This window comes from Acipenser ruthenus, chromosome 18 (genome assembly GCF_902713425.1).
Source record: "Acipenser ruthenus chromosome 18, fAciRut3.2 maternal haplotype, whole genome shotgun sequence".
In the NCBI taxonomy this organism is placed as follows: domain Eukaryota; kingdom Metazoa; phylum Chordata; class Actinopteri; order Acipenseriformes; family Acipenseridae; genus Acipenser; species Acipenser ruthenus.
The window spans coordinates 32,627,296-32,651,153 of record NC_081206.1 but is presented as its reverse complement, the minus strand read 5'-3'; the positions used below and the strand labels follow the sequence as shown (position 1 = coordinate 32,651,153).

Here is a 23,858-nt window from a genome sequence, read left to right as displayed (position 1 = left end):
CTGCCGTTAATCACTTGCCTGTATGTCAGCCTATCCACCTGCTGCTATTTTTATCTTTCATTTCTGCCTCACTCACTGAAGCCTGCTTTTTAATTTTCGGCGACCTATTCCAGTGACAACATTTATTCCCATATAATATACCATTCAGTCCATCAGTCAGCCCCCCCCCCCCTTTTCCAGCCTTTACTTCCACTTTTGATTTCAAATAGGTTCTTTTGAAAAGTGTGCATCACAGGTGAGCAGCTCTCTCTGGCTCTCTGTGCTGGACAGTGTGTTCTTTTCATAGTAAATATTTAACTCTGAACATGTTGAGTCCTAACTGGAAAATTGCCTTTTTTTTCTGTCCAGCAAAGAGAGAAAGGATGGGGCTTTAACTGGTGCAGCACGCATATTGCTCTGTAGTGTTGTACATTCAGAGGCGTTTCATGAACAACGTGTTTTCATTTCACAATCACAAGGTGCTAACAAACCTTTGACCTGGAGCGGATTGCACACGCTTCCCTGGCTTAGACGATCAGTAATGACAATTATGTTCACAGTAAAATTTGGATCAGTACTGTTGTCCGCTGTGTTCATTTTTCTTCCTATATGCACGCTATCTTCTTTAAATAAACTGCAAGTCTGTCTCCAAACAGGCTTAACTGGAGCCCCATCTTGTGTCAGTTTGACTCCAGCTTAGGTTTTTGCTTTTGAAGTTCCGGACGCTGTCTTTGGAAAGTGTTCTGGAATGAAAACGTCCATCTGAGGCAGGGAGAACAGGAATCGCATAACCCCCTGCATGCTGTCCTTCAGCTGGTTTTGTGAGGTGGGAACATGTGCACTGGTGGTGAAAGCACCCAGTGCAACAGTGGAGAGATTGAAACTGAGAGCCACTTCATCCTTCACTGTGAAAGATACAGAGAGCTGACAGAGATACTACCTCAGACTGGCAGATAATATGGAGGGTTTCCTACTCAAGAGCCAGGAAGAGAAACTGCAGGTTCTTCTGGGAGAAACGAGAGAAGGAGCATTAATAGCTGCAGAATGTGTAGTATCCTGTCATAGAGCCCAAGTTCCACTGTAAGATGAACTCAATAGAACCATATTGTATCTGTTCTAAAGTATGTTTGTGTGTTGTGTTGCAGCGTTGGCAATACTTGTTCTGATTGTCATGCCAATAAAGCATTTTAAACTTGAACTTGCATTTGAAAGGCATGAGAGGACCAGCCTCAGACTGAGCTCTTTTCTGTGTCCCATTCTTGCTAAGTACCAGAAATATTTCCTTGTGCAGCTTTTTAATAAATGATCCACATTGTTCTCATCTATTTAAAGTCATTGCCAGTAGCCTACTTATTTATAATCCTTGTCACATTCATTTTCAAAATGTATGGAGCAGAAGAACAGAAACAATTGGGTTACTTTTAATGAGAGTCAACTTTAATCTTAGTTATAGTTTTAATATATATATATATATATATATATATATATATATATATATATATATATATATATATATATATATTCCTGTATTTAGTAACGTATCACAAATCAAGAAGCCACTCTCAGCCCATCAAAGCGACAGATTCCAGAACATTCCAGTACAACTTATTTTATAAGTCGTCTCATGCACGATAAACTACCAACTGACAGAAATTCTGAAGAGACGGATCATGACTTTACAATGTATTGTGTTCTTACTGTTAATTACAAGATGATTTATAAGTGAATATATTATTTCTAGGTTAGTACATTCAGCTGACCCTGTCTCTTATGGTGTAAGAGTGTCACTTTGTTTCGCACTTTGGGTGTCAGAACCTCTCAGCTTCCATTAGCACCCAAGGTGCTCACCAGCAGACACTCGTATAGCTTAAGAGACGAGGTCAGCTGTACACATTAACTCACATTCAGAATCCGGATCCTGAAATTGATTAAAACCCGCGTGGGGAGTTTGGTGAAAAAAGATATCAGCAGAAAATGCATTGGCAAGCAGAGCTTCATCAACAGCAAAATGAGAACATGATTAAACAATATTCTCACATTTGTCATTTCCACATGAACACAAAGGAACAGGGGCAGACTGGAGCCCCGAGGCACTCCCTTAATGGGTATGATGTTGAGTCCCCAGTACAGCACACTGCGTTCTGTTACTCAGGCAGTCGTGGAGCTGGTGCAGTAAATGTGCACTGAGATTTAATAAGCGCAGATTACAGAGTAATACTGAATGATCAGCCGTGTTGAACGCCTTGCACAGCCCCTCTGAACACACCTTCGCAGCTAGCAGCAAAAATAGCATTTATTATCATTGTTGTTACATTCAGTACTGGATGGCCCTTTTTACTTTTTTTTTTTTTTTATATTACATTTAACATCTACATACAGGGACCTGCCAAGCATTTCGTGTGTTTTATTTTTAAATCGAGAGAAACGTTTGCACACAAAATAAATGTTATTTTATGTACTGATTTTGCCTCTTTGCCTCAATAGCGTTGACTTCTTGCCTAAAATACAAATAGATATATAAGGACATCTTACAGCAATAGCTGCGTAATATATTGATCAACAATCCAGATTTATTTGGCCATTCTGCTGAGGCATGGAAGCCAGATGCAATTTAACATTTTTTGAAGGTCATACTATCAGGTAGAGAATGAAAAATAAAGAGATTTACAATCTTTTTCATGGGCACTTGTGGTATTACAGCGACTGGTTTTGTTGTACAACCTTATTCTGAAACTTCAAATGGAGATGCGTATGGCTTTGACTATGGAGCCATGTATAACGATATGGAGGTGCGTATGGCTTTGACTATGGAGCCATGTATCACGATATGGAGGTGCGTATGGCTTTGACTATGGAGCCATGTATCACGATATGAAGATGCGTATGGCTTTGACTATGGAGCCATGTATCACGATATGGAGCTGCGTATGGCTTTGACTATGGAGCCATGTATCACGATATGGAGATGCGTATGGCTTTGACTATGGAGCCATGTATCACGATATGGAGATGCGTATGGCTTTGACTATGGAGCCATGTATCACGATGTGGAGATGCGTATGGCTTTGACCATGGAGCCATGTATCACGATATGGAGATGCGTATGGCTTTGACTATGGAGCCATGTATCACGATATGGAGGTGCGTATGGCTTTGACTATGGAGCCATGTATCACGATATGGAGAAGCGTATGGCTTTGACTATGGAGCCATGTATCACGATATGGAGATGCGTATGGCTTTGACTATGGAGCCATGTATCACGATATGGAGGTGCGTATGGCTTTGACTATGGAGCCATGTATCACGATATGGAGATGCGTATGGCTTTGACTATGGAGCCATGTATCACGATATGGAGATGCGTATGGCTTTGACTATGGAGCCATGTATCACGATATGGAGGTGCGTATGGCTTTGACTATGGAGCCATGTATCACGATATGGAGAAGCGTATGGCTTTGACTATGGAGCCATGTATCATGATATGGAGATGCGTATGGCTTTGACTATGGAGCCATGTATCACGATATGGAGATGCGTATGGCTTTGACTATGGAGCCATGTATCACGATGTGGAGATGCGTATGGCTTTGACCATGGAGCCATGTATCACGATATGGAGATGCGTATGGCTTTGACTATGGAGCCATGTATCACGATATGGAGGTGCGTATGGCTTTGACTATGGAGCCATGTATCACGATATGGAGAAGCGTATGGCTTTGACTATGGAGCCATGTATCACGATATGGAGATGCGTATGGCTTTGACTATGGAGCCATGTATCACGATATGGAGGTGCGTATGGCTTTGACTATGGAGCCATGTATCACGATATGGAGATGCGTATGGCTTTGACTATGGAGCCATGTATCACGATATGGAGATGCGTATGGCTTTGACTATGGAGCCATGTATCACGATATGGAGGTGCGTATGGCTTTGACTATGGAGCCATGTATCACGATATGGAGAAGCGTATGGCTTTGACTATGGAGCCATGTATCACGATATGGAGATGCGTATGGCTTTGACTATGGAGCCATGTATCACGATATGGAGAAGCGTATGGCTTTGACTATGGAGCCATGTATCACGATATGGAGATGCGTATGGCTTTGACTATGGAGCCATGTATCACGATATGGTGGTGCGTATGGCTTTGACTATGGAGCCATGTATCACGATTGATCTGTCAGCGGTTAACCATGAGAAATAAGGGCCAAATCAGTTTGGCCATGTTTATGGTTGTGGGCTGAAGTAACTAACATTTTTTTTTTTTTTTTTTTGCTTTAATGGAGTAGGGACACAAAGAAAGCACCTTTTACAACGTAAACCTGGATCAATTAGACAGTGGGTTGTAAGAAATATTTTTATTTACAGCCTGATGTTCTAGTAGTACATCACTTTCTATAGTTGTCCTTTTTTTAATAAAAGCACATTTATCAGTAGATGTCAGCCTGTTCCAGCTTCTGGTACTGTGCATTTTTCATTCAATAGTATTGGAAAAAGTCATTTTCTCAGATTTGCAGTTCACCATGCTTTTTTCTGTTCTCATACTATGCATTCCATGTGCATTATGATGCATTCGCCATGCTTTTGCTATACATCACTCTGCTTTTAGTGTGGAATACCTTGGTAAGTTCATATAAGGTGGAACTAGTTTTATTATACAATCATGCATGTTTCAAATATAGACAGAGCTGTACATTATAATCACCAGGTCATTTGAGAAATGGAGCAGTGTACAGAGCCAGCGACAGATAGGCTGTCGTAATAATGATGTGCAATGCAGATGGATGGGCCGTGACCTGTGATCAGGCCCGCATGGGAATTCCAGTCAGACTGTGCACAGTTGCTTATGTCCCCATCTGCATTCGTTCCAGATCTCAAGGTTTGAACTTTTAAGATTAAGGCGTGAGGTCACTTTGCATGAGGGAACAGATATTAATGCATGAACACAAGGTGCCCTCATTTACAACACATACTTAAACATGCTAGTGCAACCTGTGTCGTTTTTCGTTGGCCAACACCTAAAGGGGCAAAATAATTGAATAGTGTAGACGTGACATGTTGGGAAGATTTAGTTATTTATTTTGAAACTGGCTTCAAGGGGCATTGGAGTGAGGAAGCATATTAGCTTTGGTATTGGTGTCTTTCCCTATCCAGGTATTGCTTGGTATTGATGTCTTTCCCTATCCAGGTATTGCTTGGTATTGATGTCTTTCCCTATCCAGATATTGATTGGTATTGGTGTCTTTCCCTATCCAGGTACTGCTTGGTATTGATGTCTTTCCCTATCCAGGTATTGCTTGGTATTGATGTCTTTCCCTATCCAGGTATTGCTTGGTATTGATGTCTTTCCCTATCCAGGTATTGATTGGTATTGATGTCTTTCCCTATCCAGGTATTGATTGGTATTGCTTTCTTTCCCCCTCCAGATCCACCCACCGTGGAACCCATGTTCACAGAGATGCGGCAAGGCCTGGGCCGCAACATAGTGATGAACTGCAGGGTGCTGCGGGCCTACCCGTCCCGGGTCCTCTCCTACGAGTGGAGGCTGGCCGGCAGGGTCCTGCGCACGGGCTACTTCGATTCCCAGGACTCCACGGAGTACACTGTGAGCAGCCTGGCGCGCGAGGGCTACGGGGTCTACAACTGCAGCATAGTGAACGAGGCCGGCACGGGGAGGTGCAGCTTCCTCGTCACGGGTAACAAAATAAAAACTCAACCATCTTTAAGGCAGGGGTGTCCGAAGCTGGCGCTTCCACTCCTGGACTTTGTTCCAACCCTGTTCTAAATGGTTTAATTGAATTGATTAACCTTCCCATCCAGACCCCGATGTAGTTCATTATATCATTTTACCTGTTAAACCTGGCCCCCCAGGACCGTTATCAGACACCCCTGTTTTAAGGCCAGTGATTTTTCCATCGCTTTGAGGAAAAACCCTCAATTGTTTAATTACTGTTTTTGTAAATTGGTATGATTTTATTAAAAGGCAGACCTTGCTGGTATTAAAACTGGTAGGTTTAGCTGGGGCATACACACAATATATATACTGTATAATATATATATACCCTATTACTTTGAATTACTGCCACCCTTGAATAAGCACCGCACTCAGATATCAGATTTGTAATAGACGCCACCCTTGAATAAACGGCGCTCTCGATAATGAAACACGTACATGTGTTTCCCTACCCCAGCTCAAATAAATGCAGCACATAGTAAAGAAATGCATGAAAAACACAGTATGGCAAAACATTACAAATAGAAACAAAATGAATTGAATACATTTAATTCAAATGTATTTAAATACATTTAATACAATTACACACTTGAGCATACCAGTATTTTACTGTAAAGTTTATGGAACCCAAACATATATATATATATCCAGACAGGAAGTTTGGAGAGTGGGGGGGTGTGGTGTTTTGGGGTGTCATGGGGAGCAGAAGCTAGTGTAGCTCTCGCTTTGGCGTTGCTGTTTAGGGGGAAGCCACGGGATGACCTCATCTTCCTCATGAAGCCCTGTCTGGGTCAGGAGACTGGGAGTGTTCAGTTGTCTTGCTGGTTGCAGAGAAAGAAACGCCCCGTATATTAAAGAGTTCAGCCCTGCGACTCTTACAAACTGCTGTAAGAAAAGAAAGGGAAAATAAACCGACCTCCTCAGTGTTGAATTGACATTTCTCTCTCGTTATTATCTCCCTCTCCACGCTACACTGGTATGTGACCTCACCTAGTCCAACACTGATCTGATCTGCGAGCTCACCAGCTTTCAGTTTAAAGCTGTAGGACTTCTTCACCATCCTGATCAAGCTGTATCCGCAGAAATAAACTTCAATATACACCTCCCTCAAATACCGTAAAAAAACCCACAATACTTCTAATTACCGCGGCCCTTGAATAAGCACAGCTGCTGTTTTTAGCAATTCAAAATAAACGCTGCAGTGTTAATTCAAAGTAATACGGTAGGTAGATATATATATTTTATTTTTTTTTAAAATTTTTTAATTATTTTTTATGGTATGCATTCCAAACAAAGGCTTGCCAGGGAGTAAGGGGTATGACCAAGACACCCCCTTGACAATAGAATGCCCTTCACGGATTATATCTGTATTCATAATACGTAGTGAGGTGGAATCCCATGCTATGTAAAGGGATCTCAATACTACAGGGGCACCTCTGTTTTGATATAATGAGAGGCAGCACCTGGTATATATTCAGTGCAGTTCAGCAGCGCCAGCACTGTGGTGTTTTGATTGCTTTCATTGAAACCGGGGGGCCCTGGGGGAGAGCGGCTGGAGCAGCGGATTCATGAGGCGTCTTAATGAGCTGGACACTGACCCGCTGGGACCGGGGTGACCTGGCAGCATGTTTCTGCTAGTTGGCATTTTAGATTTTTCACATGCATCTTGGCAATTGAAGATGACCCTTTCCCTGCTGAAGTTCTGCATCGTTTCCAAGAGCTTTGTTTAAAAGGTGTTATAGTAGTTAATACGTTGTGTGTAAGGTGTCCCTTATTATTGTAAGAGATGGGCAAGAGACCGCAAAACTGACCAGTTCTGTCTGTTCAAACTGTGCAAAAGGAATTCTGTTGTAATAAGAGACACCCCACACATGATGTATTAACTTATTATCAATCACAAAAAGCAAAAAGTGTACTCATGAACTGCTGTGCTGTGCACAGGATGACATCTATTCACAAGATATGAGGCGCTGGGGTTTTGACAAACCCTTTACAGTGATTGGTTCATTTCTCATGCGTGATTTATAAGGTACAAAATGAAACATTGGGTGCTACAGCTAATGAGGTTTAGAGATGAAATTCTCTATGTCTGTGCTGTCAATATACTCCAGCTCAAAAAAAAAAAAAAAAAATCAGACTTTGATAATGCCATCATCATACGTGTCACTGTAAATACACATTTTACCAAATATGCTATCTTAATCAAAAATATGGTTTGAATAGATAATAGCACAAAGTGTTCTGTAATGAATGTCCAGGTTGTTCTTTTCCCATTTCGTGATACCAGAGCCCATGACTATGAGAAGGAGTTCATTACATGAAATAAGAGAGGATGCACAATGTGCACAGCTGTGCATTCTACACTTGAGCTTTTTATTAAAATTGCCATTGCAGGAATCACTAAATTGCTAATTAAACAGGTGTGTGTTATTTTCTAATTGCAATATGTTTGCAATATCTTTGTGTTACTGTTAAACTTGTTTTGAGGTCCAGGAGAATAATATTTTCAGAATTCAAAGAATTCCAATGCAGGGATTGATTGTGGTTTTAGCCCAGAGGCATGCTTCTATATTTATATGAACAGCAGCAGAGATCAATCAAACGGGACAATTTGCAGAGCTGCCAACAGTTTGAAATTGCCAGTTAATTCATAACCAACTTGTCATTATGATTACAGCCTACTAAATCAACAGGTGTTGACAATGGAAAAGGGTTAAAGTGAATGTCTTTGTTCTGGTGTCCTTCCTTTTGTCTCGCGTCTTCGAAGCTGAGAACAGTAAAACATAATAATAATAATAATAATAGCACTGCAGCCAGCTGCTGTATACAGCTTGTGTTATTAGGGCTACCATTCTAGTCAGTAGTGTAGACCATAACATTTATCAACCGAGGAGAGCTGTTTGTCATTAAACAAAGCAAACTCGTTCATTTGCGCCCGACTTTCCTTATTCTCGTGAATTATTTAAGCAGGAGTTACGAATGAGTCTGTTCAAGAGTTTGTAAATTTGGACTGGAAAATACAGATGAGCCGATTAAAGCTTGATTGCCTTTCTGGGTGTGTTTAGCCAGTCTTGCTGTGCTTTTGGTTGCAAGGGAAGTCAACACGGCACAAGCAAAGGACCTTGTTGCATCCACAGAGCCCTCGCTCTGCTCAGGACGATCGGTTCCCTTGGATGGCTCTCCATGTTGTGTGTGACAGGACTGAGCTCAGTGAGCATCTGCACATGTCAACAGAGTGTACTAGTTGGGTTTGCTGGGTAATTTATTGCTTTGATCCAGTGCCGTTCTATAACTAGCAGCATCTCTCCAGATATCAATCTGGGAAAATACAATATTTAATATTATAGTGACAGATGGCTTGGACTATACACATTCACAGCATCTAGTATAATACAGGACTGCACATTCACAGCATCTAGTATAATACAGGACTGCGCATTCACAGCATCTAGAAGAGGTCTACAAGTTCAGTCTAAACAGGTGGGTTTTGAGGAAGCGGCGGAAGACATAGAGAGACAGAGCAGACCTGAAGTTCTGCGGTAGCTGGTTCCTCCACAGAGGGGCTAGGGAAGAGAAGGAGCGAGCAAGGCAGGAGGGGAGTGGAGGGAAAGCATGACCAGTCTGTCTGTAGAGGAGTGGAGATGGGGTGTAGGGAGACATGAGGGTTTGGAGGTAGGAGGGGGCAGTGTGGTGAAGAGAGCGGTAGGCAAGAACAAGGGTCTTGAATTGAATGCGAGCAGAGATAGGGAGCCAGTGGAGGATGCGAAGCAGAGGGGTAGCATGAGAGTAGCAAGGTTTTCTCTCCTACTGTAGGTCCTACTGTAGAGAGTTAGAGGTGATTGCATGTTGTAACCTACCTACTTAACTTCCTATCTACATACCTACCTACATACCTACTTACAAACATACCTTTATATGTACGTACACACACAAACACACACAGGCATGCATGCATGCATACATACATACACACAGACACACACACAAGCATGCATACCTACATACATACATGCATACATACGTACATACATACATACAGTACATACACACATACATACATGCACACATACTGTACACAAAGCACGGGATATGGCGAAATGTTGTATATTTAAAAAAAAATACCTTGGTGATGGATGAATGATTTGCGAACTGCCAACGAGGCCCTTTGATTATCCAGGGATGTGCCTTCTCCCAGCGATCATGAGATAACCGCACTTTCCGTCCCGTCCCAGAGTGGCAAGTGAATGAATTGCAGCCATAATTTGCAATATATTTGGCCCTTGACAACTGCAAGATTAATGGAAGTACAGGGCAAAGCAATATTGAATTCAGGGGGGTATGTGAACTTGAAAATTTCATATTTCCCATCAATTATATATGAGAAAGGAGTCGGGCTTTGGCAGGAGCCAATTGTCTTTAATAGGTTTACTTGTGGGAGAATAATGTGTACCGGAGTGTGCTGTAAATGTTTCACTGGCCCCCAGACACACCTGAGGCAGTGGAATACTAACTAGCAGTGTGCAGCTTGCTCAGGCTTTGGAAACCAAAAGCGAGATGGATGATTCAAACCCATCAGTAAAACAAATGATCAGAACCTATCAGACCCTCCCCTCGCGTAGCTGTTTTCAAATTATTATAACATTGAAACCGCTGCTAGAATCCAGTTTGACGTGGTGAAAACATGGAGCACATTTGAAGCAGTGTATTGGAGCATCAGCTCTGCAGCTTACCAGAATCATGTTCCTAATTGATCCAGGTGAGAATAATGCTGCATGTTTCTGTGTCTACTGTAACATTCTCCGCTAGTTTCTGGTGCACGTTACATAAAGAATGAATTGGGAACTTGAAGAATGTGCCGTACAGCGCTGTCCTGTTTATCAGTGGGGTTCAGGGATACAGTGTTTGAAATACACGAGTAAAGAAGGTGCTATTGGAATCTATTTATTAGTGCTGAGATGCATCATTAATGCTGCTGCTGTCAAGCCTCAGTGTCTGCTCAGAGGACCCTTTGTATTTAGCACCAGGGCGTGGTAGCCGACAGGGATAACTGAAGATATTTGGGTTGCATTATTTTTCCGGTACTCGAGTGCATGGTGTGGAATTTGTGGTGCGGTAGCTGGTGTAAAATTAGGCACAGCTTGATTTGCTTGGGTAATGGTATTACTCTAATGGCAAGTCCACTACCAGTAAATAGGGTGACAAACTATGTCTGGAAAGCAAGTACAGCACGCGCACACAATTGTAGACATGACGGAAATCTGAGAACATTACAGTCTTGTGTGGTGCACTCTTTGCTCAGTAATAAAATGCCTAATCAGGTTTTAAGACGACAGATCTTTGGATGGCTGAGGTGATTTACTGATGACTCTGGTTCTTTCACGCATATGACTTCCTAGATAATTGGATTTGCAGGATATTGCTCAAAACAGATCGCGTTCTTCAAAATTAACATAAGCAAAAAAAAATGAAAGAAAATGGGATCAGAAGAAAATGAAATTACACTGAACCTTTGCAAACACTATATGATGAAGTTTTAATCGAACACAGATGAGGCAGTGCGTTGTCAGAATCCTTTACCTCTTATTGAGCTCCATTAACAGTGTTTTTGACTCCCTGGCCCCCTCCCCGGAGGCTTGCCAGGAGAGTATGTTCTGTAAGGTAAGTGTTTTGTGCCTCTGCCCAGTGTGAGCTATCAATAAAGCATTAAATGAGTCTGGGCGTCCTTCCAAGGCTATCTAAAGCACTTCCATGAAAACCCATTGAACCCATACGTGCATCAGGCACATGTTTCTTTAACCCTTGAGGTACTGGCTCTTTTTTGCTGGCTAGTTTTGAGATTAACACTGCTTTCGATCGTGTCATTGAAATTAAGATTGATTTGTTCAAAAGCAGCTCTTATAGACGTTGCTACAGTAACGTGTTAGTATATGAAATAGAAGCGTAAGTGTTAGTATATGAAATAGAAATGGAATGAAGTTAGTAGACTTGTTAAAAGTATTTTGTTACCAGTTTGATACCAATAACATTGCTTTATTCCTAAAGTTGCTTTGGATACTGTATATCCACACATATATATATATCTAGCTGATGTAGAAGGCAGCATTTTGATTCTGGTATAGAACAAGCCTTGGGGGACGCATTGTGATTCAATGCATTGAACTGTGAAGCACCATTCATGTTTAGAACTACAGCTGTTTTAGATCTTTAAAGTAGACCTCAATGGGACGTAAAGGGTTACATTTGTTTTAGCATTTGTATTGATAGTCACGATAGTAAAGTCTTGTAAAAGCTTGACATGAAGGTATATCATTTGGGATTCCACGTTCAGTTAAAATAAACCTTCACTACACCTTTTTCCTATAAATCCTCAGTGAATATTCTATGTATCTACCGCTATATCTTGATCCCGAACAAAATAAGTATTTATTATTTCCGACTGGATTATTAAGATATACATGTATAAAAATGCTTGGATCTCAGAGATAAATTCAGGAATGCTGAATTTTTTTTATCAAAAAATACTTTGTAATAAAAATGCAGCTAAAAATGAGATTCAGTACGCTTGAAAAAAGAGAAGTTTCAAAGAGCTGAAGCGACACAAGATAAAAGGGCATTTAGACATTATATGGAATGAATACCCTGCAATTAAAATCTCTCAGTAGAAATGTTCAGACAGGGATTTAATCAGGCCAGGTCTTGTGTGCCTCAAACTCTTTGAAGTGGTTGTGGTCATACAGGATTGGTAAATAACAGAGGTTAAACCATGAACATAATAAGCGTACATACAGTAGGCGATGCACAGTGAACATAGGAAAGGTAATGAACCAGACTAGTCCATTGGAGCCAACTATGTTCATCTGGTCTGTACTATAGCTGGAGCACCAGCAATCTTTTTAACCCAATAGCATAATACAATATAGCATTGAAAAATATAGAATTGAACTATGTAGCATTGGACTATATAGCATTGAACAGTATAGAATTGAACTATATAGTAGTGAAATATATAGCATTGAACAGTATAGAATTGAACAATATAGCATTGAACAATATAGCATTGAACTATATAGAATAGAACTGTATAGCATTGAACAGTATAGAATTGAACTATATAGAATTGAACTGTATAGCATTGAACAGTATAGAATTGAACTATATAGAATTGAACTGTATAGCATTGAACAATGTAGAATTGAACTATATAGAATTGAACTATATAGCATTGAACAGTATAGAATTGAACTATATAGAATTGAGCTATATAGCATTGAACAGTATAGAATTGAACTATATAGCATTGAACAGTATAGAAGTTAAAGTATAAGTCAAATTGTTTGTTTTGCAGGCCAGGCCTACGCGCCCGAATTCTATTATGACACCTTCAACCCGCTGTGGCAAAACCGGCCTCGCGTCTACTCCTACAGCCTGCAGTGGACCCAGATGAACCCCAACGCAGTGGACCGCATTCTTGCATATCGCTTGGGGATTAGGCAGGTGAGAGAAAACAAGAAAGGCTTCAGAAATATCTTTGGCCATGCCTTCTGTATCTGTTTGTTTTGGTATGAATTGTGCCTGACGGGAGAGGTTGTGCCACAGGTCCAGGAAGCTCATTTTCACATTTGCAATGTGTGAGTGTCGGGTTCCAGCTTCACATCCTTAGAGGGTCGCAGTTGTGTACTGTTCTCAGTTTTGTTTTTCGCTTTTGTTTGCTTTTCTTTTAACTCTTCCCTTTCTTGAGAAAGATGGTTATGATATTCCAGTGTTTAGTACACTGAAGGAGGAGCTACCGTGTACTTGACTTATTTCTTTTGGTTTTATTGTAGGATTTATTTGGATGAATGTGAATTTTCTAAATCAATGCATATAATTGGTGTGCACTCTATGAGGCTTGGGTTTGGATTGCATGTGCAATGTTAAGGCTCTAGTTATCAAGTATCGTGTGTTTGGGCTATGTAAGTCCTGGCTTTAATCTGCTAATTGTACTTCGGGACATTGCCAGGGAGAGCAAACCGCAGCGATGACTTCTGACAGCTTTGACAAGCGAGGCTGTCTCTGTTTCTGGAATGAAGCCCGGAGCAGGTTATAGCCAGTCCTCTTGAGATTGCTCGCTAGCTCCCTCCAGGGGAACACAGCGTCTCTTTAATGAGGAGACACGGCTGATGGTTTTGCTACAAGTATAATCGTAAAGTTCCTAACAAAAAGCCAGTTTGGACTGTGACACCTAAAAGCAGCACAAGCTAAATAAATTAGTGCTTTGGGCTTGGTAAGTATAACAGTCATTTACTTGTGTTTGTTCCTTACTTTATATACATACAGTAGTGAGCAAATTTATTAGACAACCTCAAGATGTGTCCTTTATAGCCTTTATATACTTACTTGCGCTGAATTTTCAGTCAGTCATCAGTGATATAGAAACAGTAGGCACTCGTGTGGAAATGTTAGACCACTTTGTGCTTTAATTAAGCATCTTAAACTGCAACGTTATCAATTAAATTAGTTAGCTGTAATTTGCATCCTTTGACAATTTTCAATTACAGTGGTTTGATTTAATATGCACAGCACATGAATACAAGGGAAGCAACGGGGTGTTGTAATGCATTTGCACACGGCTGTATGTATATAAAATCACTTTGAAACTGTTACTCAGGCTGCTGAGACACTGATCTGCATTGCACACAGCTGTATGTATATACAATCACTTTGAAACTCTTACTCAGGCTGCTGAGACGTTGATCTGCAGAAGGCAGAATTGTTTAACATGCTTGCATTACAAGCGCTGATCCCTTACTTTACAATATTTGTTGATTGATCTAACGTTACAATACCAGCATTACTGGAAAGCACAGCACAGCTCATAGGGGCTGGTTAAATTCAGTTATTGATAAAGCAACCTGACCAGCAGATTCTGTGTGCTAATTCTACTAGATTAATAATAAAATAAAAAAATAAAAAAAAAATATTGAATACGTGGACTGAGCACAAATTCAGAATATTACATAACACATAAATGTGTATTCTTTATATACATTATTTCCATGTTCCATATTCCACACACAGATTAAAAGGAAGCAGCTCTGAGAAGGAGAGCTTGTGATTTCCAGTGCTTCTCAGCAGCGTGTTCTCTGTGTAAAGGCTACGCTTTCTTTCAAGACAGATGGCTTATCTGTATTGGTGCAAGAAGCCCGTTGGTGGCCCTGATACGATCAGTGCTGCTTGTTTATTGCGACACAGTTGACAGGAACCCCAGCAGTGCTTAAGATGTTAGGCCAAGTTTGTTATGGATTTCTTTAGCAGCAGTTGATTTAAAATGTCGCTTGTTTAACATGCTGATTTGTGTATTGATCGGTTTGCAGGAGTATTGCAAGACCACCTGGCCACTGGAGTTATTTCTCAACTTCTGCCCCCTCAGCGTCTCCACTAGATTTGCATTCGGACTGTTATTATGTGGGAACACATGTAGTGGTAAATAAAGAGGCAGGGCTGGCATCAAAGTGAGCTTGTACAGCATGTGGAGCTGATTGGCAAGCTTCACCCCACGCTGCCCCTGCAAATCTCAAATGTACCCATGCAGGAAGCTTCCTCTAGGCAGTGTGAGGATAATGTAGTCCCCGGTCGGCACAATCTTTGGCCTCTGAGAGGCTGCACTCAATGCGCCAGTGTGTTGCTAATAATTGGACAGTAACAGACATCATAATGGGGTTTGCACAGAATTGTGAACTGGACGTCTGTTATATTACTCAAACAGCGCAAATATTGTTTTGCAGTATTTATAATCACATTCTAAATAAGAGCAAATATTAACCCAGTAATGCCCAAGCATTTCTGAAATGAGAAAAACTGCTTTATTTATGCAAATAGATTCCTTTCCTGTTGTTCCCTGTCTGGCAACGTAAAATGTACTGCATATGAAAAATTCTGACTTGTGAGGCTGGATTTAAAAAATAATAATATATAGTGGTAGCTAAGCATTGTATCATATGTGATACAGACATGGGATTACAGGGTTAAAATAATTTATTTTGCTTTTATTTAGAATCTGATTGTAAATCAGTCACACAGAGACCAATTAATGAAAATGTTCATATAGTCACCCAGACGGGAGGTCAGCTAACCTTAGAGCTGATGTGTACTGGAATCAGCAGGTTCTTAATGGGCGGCCGTGGAGCTAGCCCTGTAGCTGACTGCTAAGGGGTCTGATCCACGAGCTTCACAGTTCACCCTGTCCACCCCCTGCCTCTCTACAATTCAAATCACTGAGATGCCAATACAACAGTCTCTATTAGAACCCAACATTTGTAACTGTGTTTCCTTTTAGCGCAGTTGAGACCGCCATTGATCCTCTCTGTCTTGAAATCTATGCAGCCTGATTGTAAACGTTGTTATGATCGATTCTTTCAGTTGACCGTCCCCTCTTTCTTTTACACGGCTGTTGATTAGAAGCCTTCTCCAATGCTTTTATCAGCCAGCAATGATGTATAACTCATTATTTTTCTTTTTTCTTTCAAGTGTGTATTATCTCACAATTGCTATATGATCTAGGGTTTCTGGAAATCTCAAGAGGCTTTCATGTTGCAGAATATTCTCAATAAAATAAATCAAACCAAATGGGGACAAGATGAAAGGGCATAGATAACTAGGGACACGTAGTACAGAAGTGAGTACAGTCGGAGAACAGATTCTAATCTGAAGCCTACTTGTTGGTTGCTTTTGAAACGGTCGCCAACACAAACCCCAGCTACCACATTTAAATGAAAACCTGAGCATGTTTGTGCTTACCTCACAGTGTTGTCCATCATGAGTTGTCTTTAGAGTCTAGCCCTCCAGTTCCAGATCATTAATGCCCTACACATTGCTTTAGAGGAGTCAGGAAGCTAATGCATAATACCACACACAACCTTGTTGGTTTTAATAACATGCAATGACGTTTGTTATCTCCACACAGCGATCGCTCTGTGAGAGAAAGTGGAAATCATTAACCTCAAGAGCACAACTACCCACGCTATAGTATACTATATATTTACATATGATATACATGCAACTTTACAACCAATCAGATCGCGCCATCACAACATCTGCAACCAATCAGATTGCTCCATTGTCGTAGGATACTACAGTTACAGCTTTTGATTTCGGTTAGTTTATGAAATGGAACTAGAGAAAAGCAAAAGGCAAAATGTCTAGATTTATTTATTTATTTATTTATTTTTATTCAATCAAAAACCTTTAAAGGACACTTCCCCAAGCCTTGCACCCAGTCCTGTATTTCAGAACTCTACTTGTTCAGGTGTATTACTGGAATGATAATGTGCCAGGAGTCTGAACAATCAGACCCCTGCAGGGTCTGCTCTGAACTGATCACACTTCTCTCCACAGCATGAGGAAGCCTCTTCTGAGTCTGTAGGGTTACTTTCTAATAAGCTCTGTTCATTCAGCTATCCGGAAGGAATCTTTTATTTAACACCAATTGTATTTATCCTAGCATTTGAATGCAGAAATATCAATCAGATTGAAATGGCGTTTCATGGCTATGACTGACTAATCATGTGCCAGTGTGCGACTGTGGGGGTGGAAGATATAATAAATGTTGAAAACAGGAAATATGGCACCACCATTTTTTTTATTTTTTTTTTTTAATTAACTATTTTTAATACCCTGTATATGTAATATATGTATATGAACAGTAAATGTGCATTTAAATGTAAATGCAATACACATCTATAAAATGTGAATAATGCATTCCTACAGTAGAATGTGTGTGGAAATAGGGAAGGGAATAGGAAATAACTGCATTGTTCAGTAATGCTAAGGGTTTTTTTTTTGTTACTTCTACCCCTCTTCTCCCGTTAGTAAATCCTGCAGCAGAAGAGACCTCGCCTCTTGGAAATGGCATCTGTCTGCAGTATTGTAGAGCAGACGGCCGTACTGGTTATGCTGTCAGAAGCCATGCAGTTTGATTCATAGGATGTCAGATTTGCCATTGGCAGCAGCCACCTGGTGTGGCTGAAAGTCATTCATAAGAATAAAAGGGGTTTGGCTTCCATAGCCTCAGATAGTTGTGAGTGCTAAGTGCTTAGCCTCATGCAGATTGTAACCCAGGGCTCAGAAGTCATATATCGATCCACAGTGTAGGCAATACTGTATGAGCTTCCATACACCGCCAGCTGTCAGCTCGGGGTGTTGGATCCACAGAGTAGGCAGTACTGTATGAGCTTCCATACACTGCCAGCTGTCAGCTCGGGGTGTTGGATCCACAGAGTAGGCAGTACTGTATGAGCTTCCATACACTGCCAGCTGTCAGCTCAGGGTGTTGGATCCACAGAGTAGGCAGTACTGTATGAGCTTCCATACACTGCCAGCTGTCAGCTCAGGGTGTTGCAGGTTGCGATCTATCACCAAACATGTGATGTTCCTGATGGGCTACCTGTACAGTGTGATGCATAATAAAACCAAATAATCATTTAATGACGGACTGCTTTGTTAAAACACACACACACTGTATGAGACAGACAGAGGATATATTCAAACACACACACACTGTATGAGACAGACAGAGGATACATTCAAACACACACACACTGTATGAGACAGACAGAGGATACATTCAAACACGCACACATTGTATGAGACAGAGAGAATATACATTCAAAAACACACACACTGGATGAGACAGAGAGAGAATGCATTCAAAAACACACACACTGTATGAGACAGAGAGAGAATGCATTCAAAAACACACACACTGGATGAGACAGAGAGAGAATGCATTCAAAAACACACACACTGGATGAGCAGAGCCCATTCTACCCTACAGAGCCCATTCTCTAGGGGGAGCAAGGTCAGTCCATCTCCAAGATCATCCGATCACTGGCTTCTCTGAGACACTGCCTACAAAGCTGTGCCCTGGTCCCTGTAGGAACAATAGAAACTGGACTGAGACCACTCAAACTCATTTTAAGTACTCCCTGACTATAGATATACTGCTAGTGACTCCCAAATCTTCAGTAGCCTAAGCTTTTTCAAAGACAGCCATGAATTAATCTGCACCTTTAAGGCCTGGCTTTGTCCTTTATAAAAACCACAGGTTGCTTCTGGATTGTTTGTGAGGCAGCCTTCCTTGAGTGCCCTAAACTGCGTGCTGTAACATTTACAATGACAGTGATCTGCAGCACACATCTGGAATAGGCATCTGTGTGTACTTTATTATTAGCATTATGTTTAGTAGTGCCTTAGGGTTACACACATCCAATTATGTGGAGCAATTTGCACGAGATATATATACAGTATATATAATATAATATAATTATATATATCATTTATTTTTTATTTATTGTTTACATTTCCTAGCTGTAATTGATGTTTTTATTAAACTCTGTGGTTTTTAATGGCGCACAGCAGTGTAGGCGACTCTGGGAACCACAATAAAAAATGTAACGAGTTTTTTTGAGGCATATATAGCATAAAAAACAAAGAAGAACCATGCAGAATATCTGGAATAGCGACTGTATAAAGTTGCATGAGGACAGTGTGATGGTGCGGGGGTTCGTTTTCGGCTTGCTAAATGGCCCCAGGGCAGAGCAGCGTTTGGTCTGCTCAGTCTCAGTGCTCTTTACACTGCCAGTGGCAGATGTCCTCTGTGCACCACGATCAAAAGGACACAGCAGCTAACTGCATTCCTTATATCTGTGCTAAGCAATCCGGATTCACAGGACCGGTCATGTGAACCTGTGTTCCACGATGCAGTACGTGGATATGGGATGTCATTGACCGTCCAGGCATCACCAGTGTAAACGGCACAGCCATTGGGTCACGGCGACTCTCAGCCCCATGTCTGGTTAATGAAAGCCAGTTTAAACACATGCTAAGAAGGCTCAGGATGGTTCATTCTTCCAGAGGTCTCTGTGTATGCACTTCTTATTCATGTATCCCGTTATGTTAATCAGCTATTGAAAGGTTAGGGGGTTTTAAACAGCGTGATTTCAGAAAGCCAGCACGCAGTGTAGAAGTACTGTAAAGATCACGCTTTACAAACACGGCCAGTGCAGGTCTGCTTTTGATTTAGATGCGTGACAGACATGCAAATATCAAAAACAGCACTCTCATAATCAACATACATTAATACTGTATGTTTACAGTTAGCACTTCCACGTTAGCTTCAGGTAACCGTTATAAGTGCTTATATACAGCGTATAAACATGTTTGTTGTTATGCTGTTAACAGGTATGATTCTCAGTAATAACAGCTCATTACAATCAGTGGTGTAGTTCTGAATCTGAAGGTCCTGGAACACCATGATAATATCGGTCTTCTTAAACAACATTATTATTATTATTATTATATAAATTCACATTTTATTTGTTATACTGAACTTCTAGTAATGCATAGTGTAGGGAATGCCTTTATGTAATTTCTACAAAGTATTTCCACAAAGTGTCTTTCTCCATCTTGTCAGAATGCTTTACCTAATGTGTGTGTGCGTGTGTGTGCGTGTGTGTGTGTGTGTGTTTGTGTGTGCGTGTGTGTGTGTGCGTGCATGTGTGTGTGTGTGCGTGTGCTTCTTCACTGCCATTCCAGGAAGAGCTTTGTTTGTGTCTGTATCCACAGTCGTAGTCGATGCACTGCTGCTGTCGTCTTCGTCATCATTTGTAGCTTCTTAAAGAAGTAGTTCATAATACAGTAGAAGAAGTTCATAATGCTGTTTGCCTTGCATCAAGAGGACTACTGACTGAATCATACACGTATGTATATTTTGCTGACCATGTAATGTTTGAAGTTTATTAGGAAATGTCACTGTTGTGTTGCTGGTTTTTGTAGTGCCACCCTTGGTATGAACCTGCTGTAGACTTGTTGTTCAAGACAAGTGTTACAGTATTATGTGTAGGGAATGTTGATCGATTATACATGATTATACATGATAAGGAATGATGGTTTGGAGTGGGCTGGAGAGAATTTGCATCAGCATCGCCTGAGCTGTGTGCATCTTTCACAGAGGAATCTGCAGGATGATGGCATGAATAAAAGAGAGACTTGGTAACCAAGGAAACAAATGAGGAGTTTTACATCAGTCTAGCATCACGAAATTAAAATAAAAGCTACAACAGCCTCACAAAAAGACTTGAAGCGAGGGAGTCCAACTGTGAAGATCTGGAATTAACACAAATTGCAGTTCTCCTGGGGTTTCTTCCCAAAAATAAAACCAAATGCTCATAATGTTTTTATTTTCCCTCGCTTTCTTTCCCGTTTCCAAGTGAAAGCAGAAGCAATCTTCTTCCAGACTAGACAGACAAGAAGACATTGCTACAAAACCGCAGGTGACATCTGTTAGTGCCAGAACAGATGTCTTTTATGACTTTCACCTTAACAAAAAGGCCCGTTGTTTGACAGTCCCAAAATATCAAAGCCTTTTATTAATTCATTCTTGCTTTTGATGAGCGAGTTTCACTGCTGTGCAGACTTCATGGGTGAGACCCGTAAATAACCTGAGTTGATGGTATGTGAATAAAGGTAATCTGGAAAGGAATGAAATGTCAATATCATCATCTACAGCACCAGAAAACAGGTCCCTATAAGAGATCAGGCAAGCTGTAGCAATCACTTACTAGGGCAGGGGAATTATAGTGAAATCCTTAATCAATGCTTTTAATCCCTCTGTGATGAATGATGCTGCAGGAATTTAAGTTTTTTTTATGTATAAAGGTTTTCCACAGGAATATAACAAAGCAGCAAACAAAGGCGTCCAATATATGCGAAATTTACTAAGTAACTACTCCGTAAATACACAGTAATTAGAGACACTTCATGTAAAGTGAGTCTTTCAGCCCTTCAAGAAGCCTTTACTCAAATAAATACATTGAAATCTGCTTACAGGGTAAAGTGGTTTTGAGGAGGATCTAAAGGCAGCAGAATCCTGTTGTAAAGAAGCTGTGGAGCCTAGTCTTTTTAAAGACACAACGTCCGGGCCTCGTATGGGTGGATCTGCTTAACAACCTGCCTGATGGCACGTAGCATGCACCTCTAATCAGCTGGATGATCACCATTGTTATGACCGTGCTATCAGATTGTTACTTTGCCACTGCCCTTCCCTGTTTACAGATTTGTGCTTCTAATTAAGTTCATGTTACTCACAGGGACTTCTTTGAATTGTTCCCTGTCTGAATTGTTCTTCTTTCACTTTCATTCAATTGCAAAGAAGTTCTGCATACAAAAAAAGAAGGAAAAAAAAAGAATTGAAGTTCCTTGCTTTATTTATAGGCAGTTACAGAGTTTGGTTCATCAGCAATGAAACTAGCAGACTGGGCTTAGGCCTTAGTGGTGTCCTGAGACAAATAGACTGGCCCCATTTACGCTTGTGAATTGCCTGGGCTGTTTAATTGCCATATTTATTTTCATTTGAACTCATAGAGATATAACACCTATGGCTACTAGCTGAAGCACAGGAGTAACCGTGGAAACCATAGAACTGGAGCATGTTAGAGTAACCGTGGAAACCATAGAACTGGAGCATGTTAGGCACAGCTAGGGTTTAAAATGGCCCCCATAGAAGGAACCTCAGCAGTCGTGCATTCTATTTGAACAGCTGCTACCTTTAGTATTCATACTGGATGAGGATTGTAACCTTCTCTGGGCTAATTAAACTCTGCCAATGATCCTTACTAGAATACAGTAAAGCAATGTGATGTTACCATTAAAGTGGAATCGCTTGTCAACTGATTAAACTTCATTTTTGTGTTACTAATGAGTTTGAAAAAATACACTGGGAAACCAATATAAAAACCAGTGCATTACCCTCGGAGGAAACCCCATCAGAACCACTTGCCTAATGGAGTGCCGGCAAATATTGTAGGGCGGTCCGGATACAGCAGAACAGCTGGTACTGATCGTACTGCTGTAGAATCACGAACATGGTGGTACCATTCTACAGTCTGTCAGTGCCTCAAACCAAATGTAACAGCCTTTGTTGATTCTTGTTTGTGCTTCACAACTAAAACAGTTGCCGCGCAAGACAACCCACGGTGTGTGGCAGAAAGTAGGTATTTGACCGTCCGTTTTCATACTGAGCCCAACACCGAACCCAGGGGCGCCAGCTCTTTCCAACAGGGGGTATAGAAAGTGTTGAATGGACAACAAGTGTTACAATATATAATGTGCTGTTATGCGCTTCTTTATCACCAGTAGTAATAAGCGTGAAGAATTCCTTTAGATACTGGATTCCTGAGACCCCCAAGAGAAACTACCTTCAATAGGGAATTCAGCTGTGGTGCAGTGTTGTTATTTACACATCTGTGAATGTATACCCACAGCATAAAAAATATCATGACCATATACGATTCCATATGATTTTCTTTTTTAATTGTTCACAAATATTAAAGAAGGAAAAAAGGCATTGCCATTTTGCCTTTGTTTATATTTTAGTCTGCTGGCCTGTGCCACCCCAGAGCTTACAGCTGACATCTCTAACCCTGGCTGCTGCAGGTAGTAGCAGGAGAGAGCTGTTCAGTTCACTTAATCACAGAGTGGCAGGAAGGCTTGTGTGTGGCTGCATCTCAAAACTGCCTTTATTGAATGTAAACGGATTGAAAAGGTCTGGTTTCTGATAAAGCAGAGCACACAGGAGAACCATGCAGGAAACAGCCTCCCCCAGAATCATATTGTAATATAACATAATGTGATTGTGGGGCGCTGCTGTTTTAAAAACCAGGAGAGCAAATCTCTCTGAAAGGTTATCGCAATACACCTGGCTGGCAGACATTATTGCAATTTCTCTATCATTAGAATACATGCAAATGTGCTCAGCTTATAGGCTTTAACAGTGTCAGCATGGTCTCCAGCACAGCATTCTCCTCGGAAGAATTAGACCCCCCATTCAAATGGAAATGAGACCCATTGTACCACACGATTTTAAATCTAGGTGAGACAGGCTGGGAAGATGGAACAATGCGATGACTGCTGGGTGCGGCATAGAGAATTAAATCCATTCCTACATTACTGGGCCAAAAAAAAAAGAAGCAGCAAGAACAACAGAGATAGACTGACTACAATGGGAGCTGGCATGCTCTTGTTTTCAATGGGAGCTGGCATGCTCTTATTTTCAATGGGAGCTGGCATGCTCTTATTTTCAATGGGAGCTGGC

General features: G+C 41.0%; 1 protein-coding gene across 2 annotated transcripts in view; it reads left to right on the top strand.

Annotated features, from left to right (window-relative positions):
- LOC131698700 (MAM domain-containing glycosylphosphatidylinositol anchor protein 2) overlaps window positions 1-23,858 on the top strand; it is a 130,171-nt gene that overhangs the window by 84,237 nt on the left and 22,076 nt on the right. For both annotated transcript variants that reach the window (XR_009307722.1, XM_058992061.1), the window contains exons 9-10: window positions 5,424-5,693; window positions 13,077-13,225. Coding sequence is in view for 1 of the 2 variants with exons in the window: in XM_058992061.1 (XP_058848044.1) it covers window positions 5,424-5,693; window positions 13,077-13,225 (419 nt within the window). In the remaining variant the exon portion in view is untranslated. The remainder of the gene's footprint in view (window positions 1-5,423; window positions 5,694-13,076; window positions 13,226-23,858) is intronic.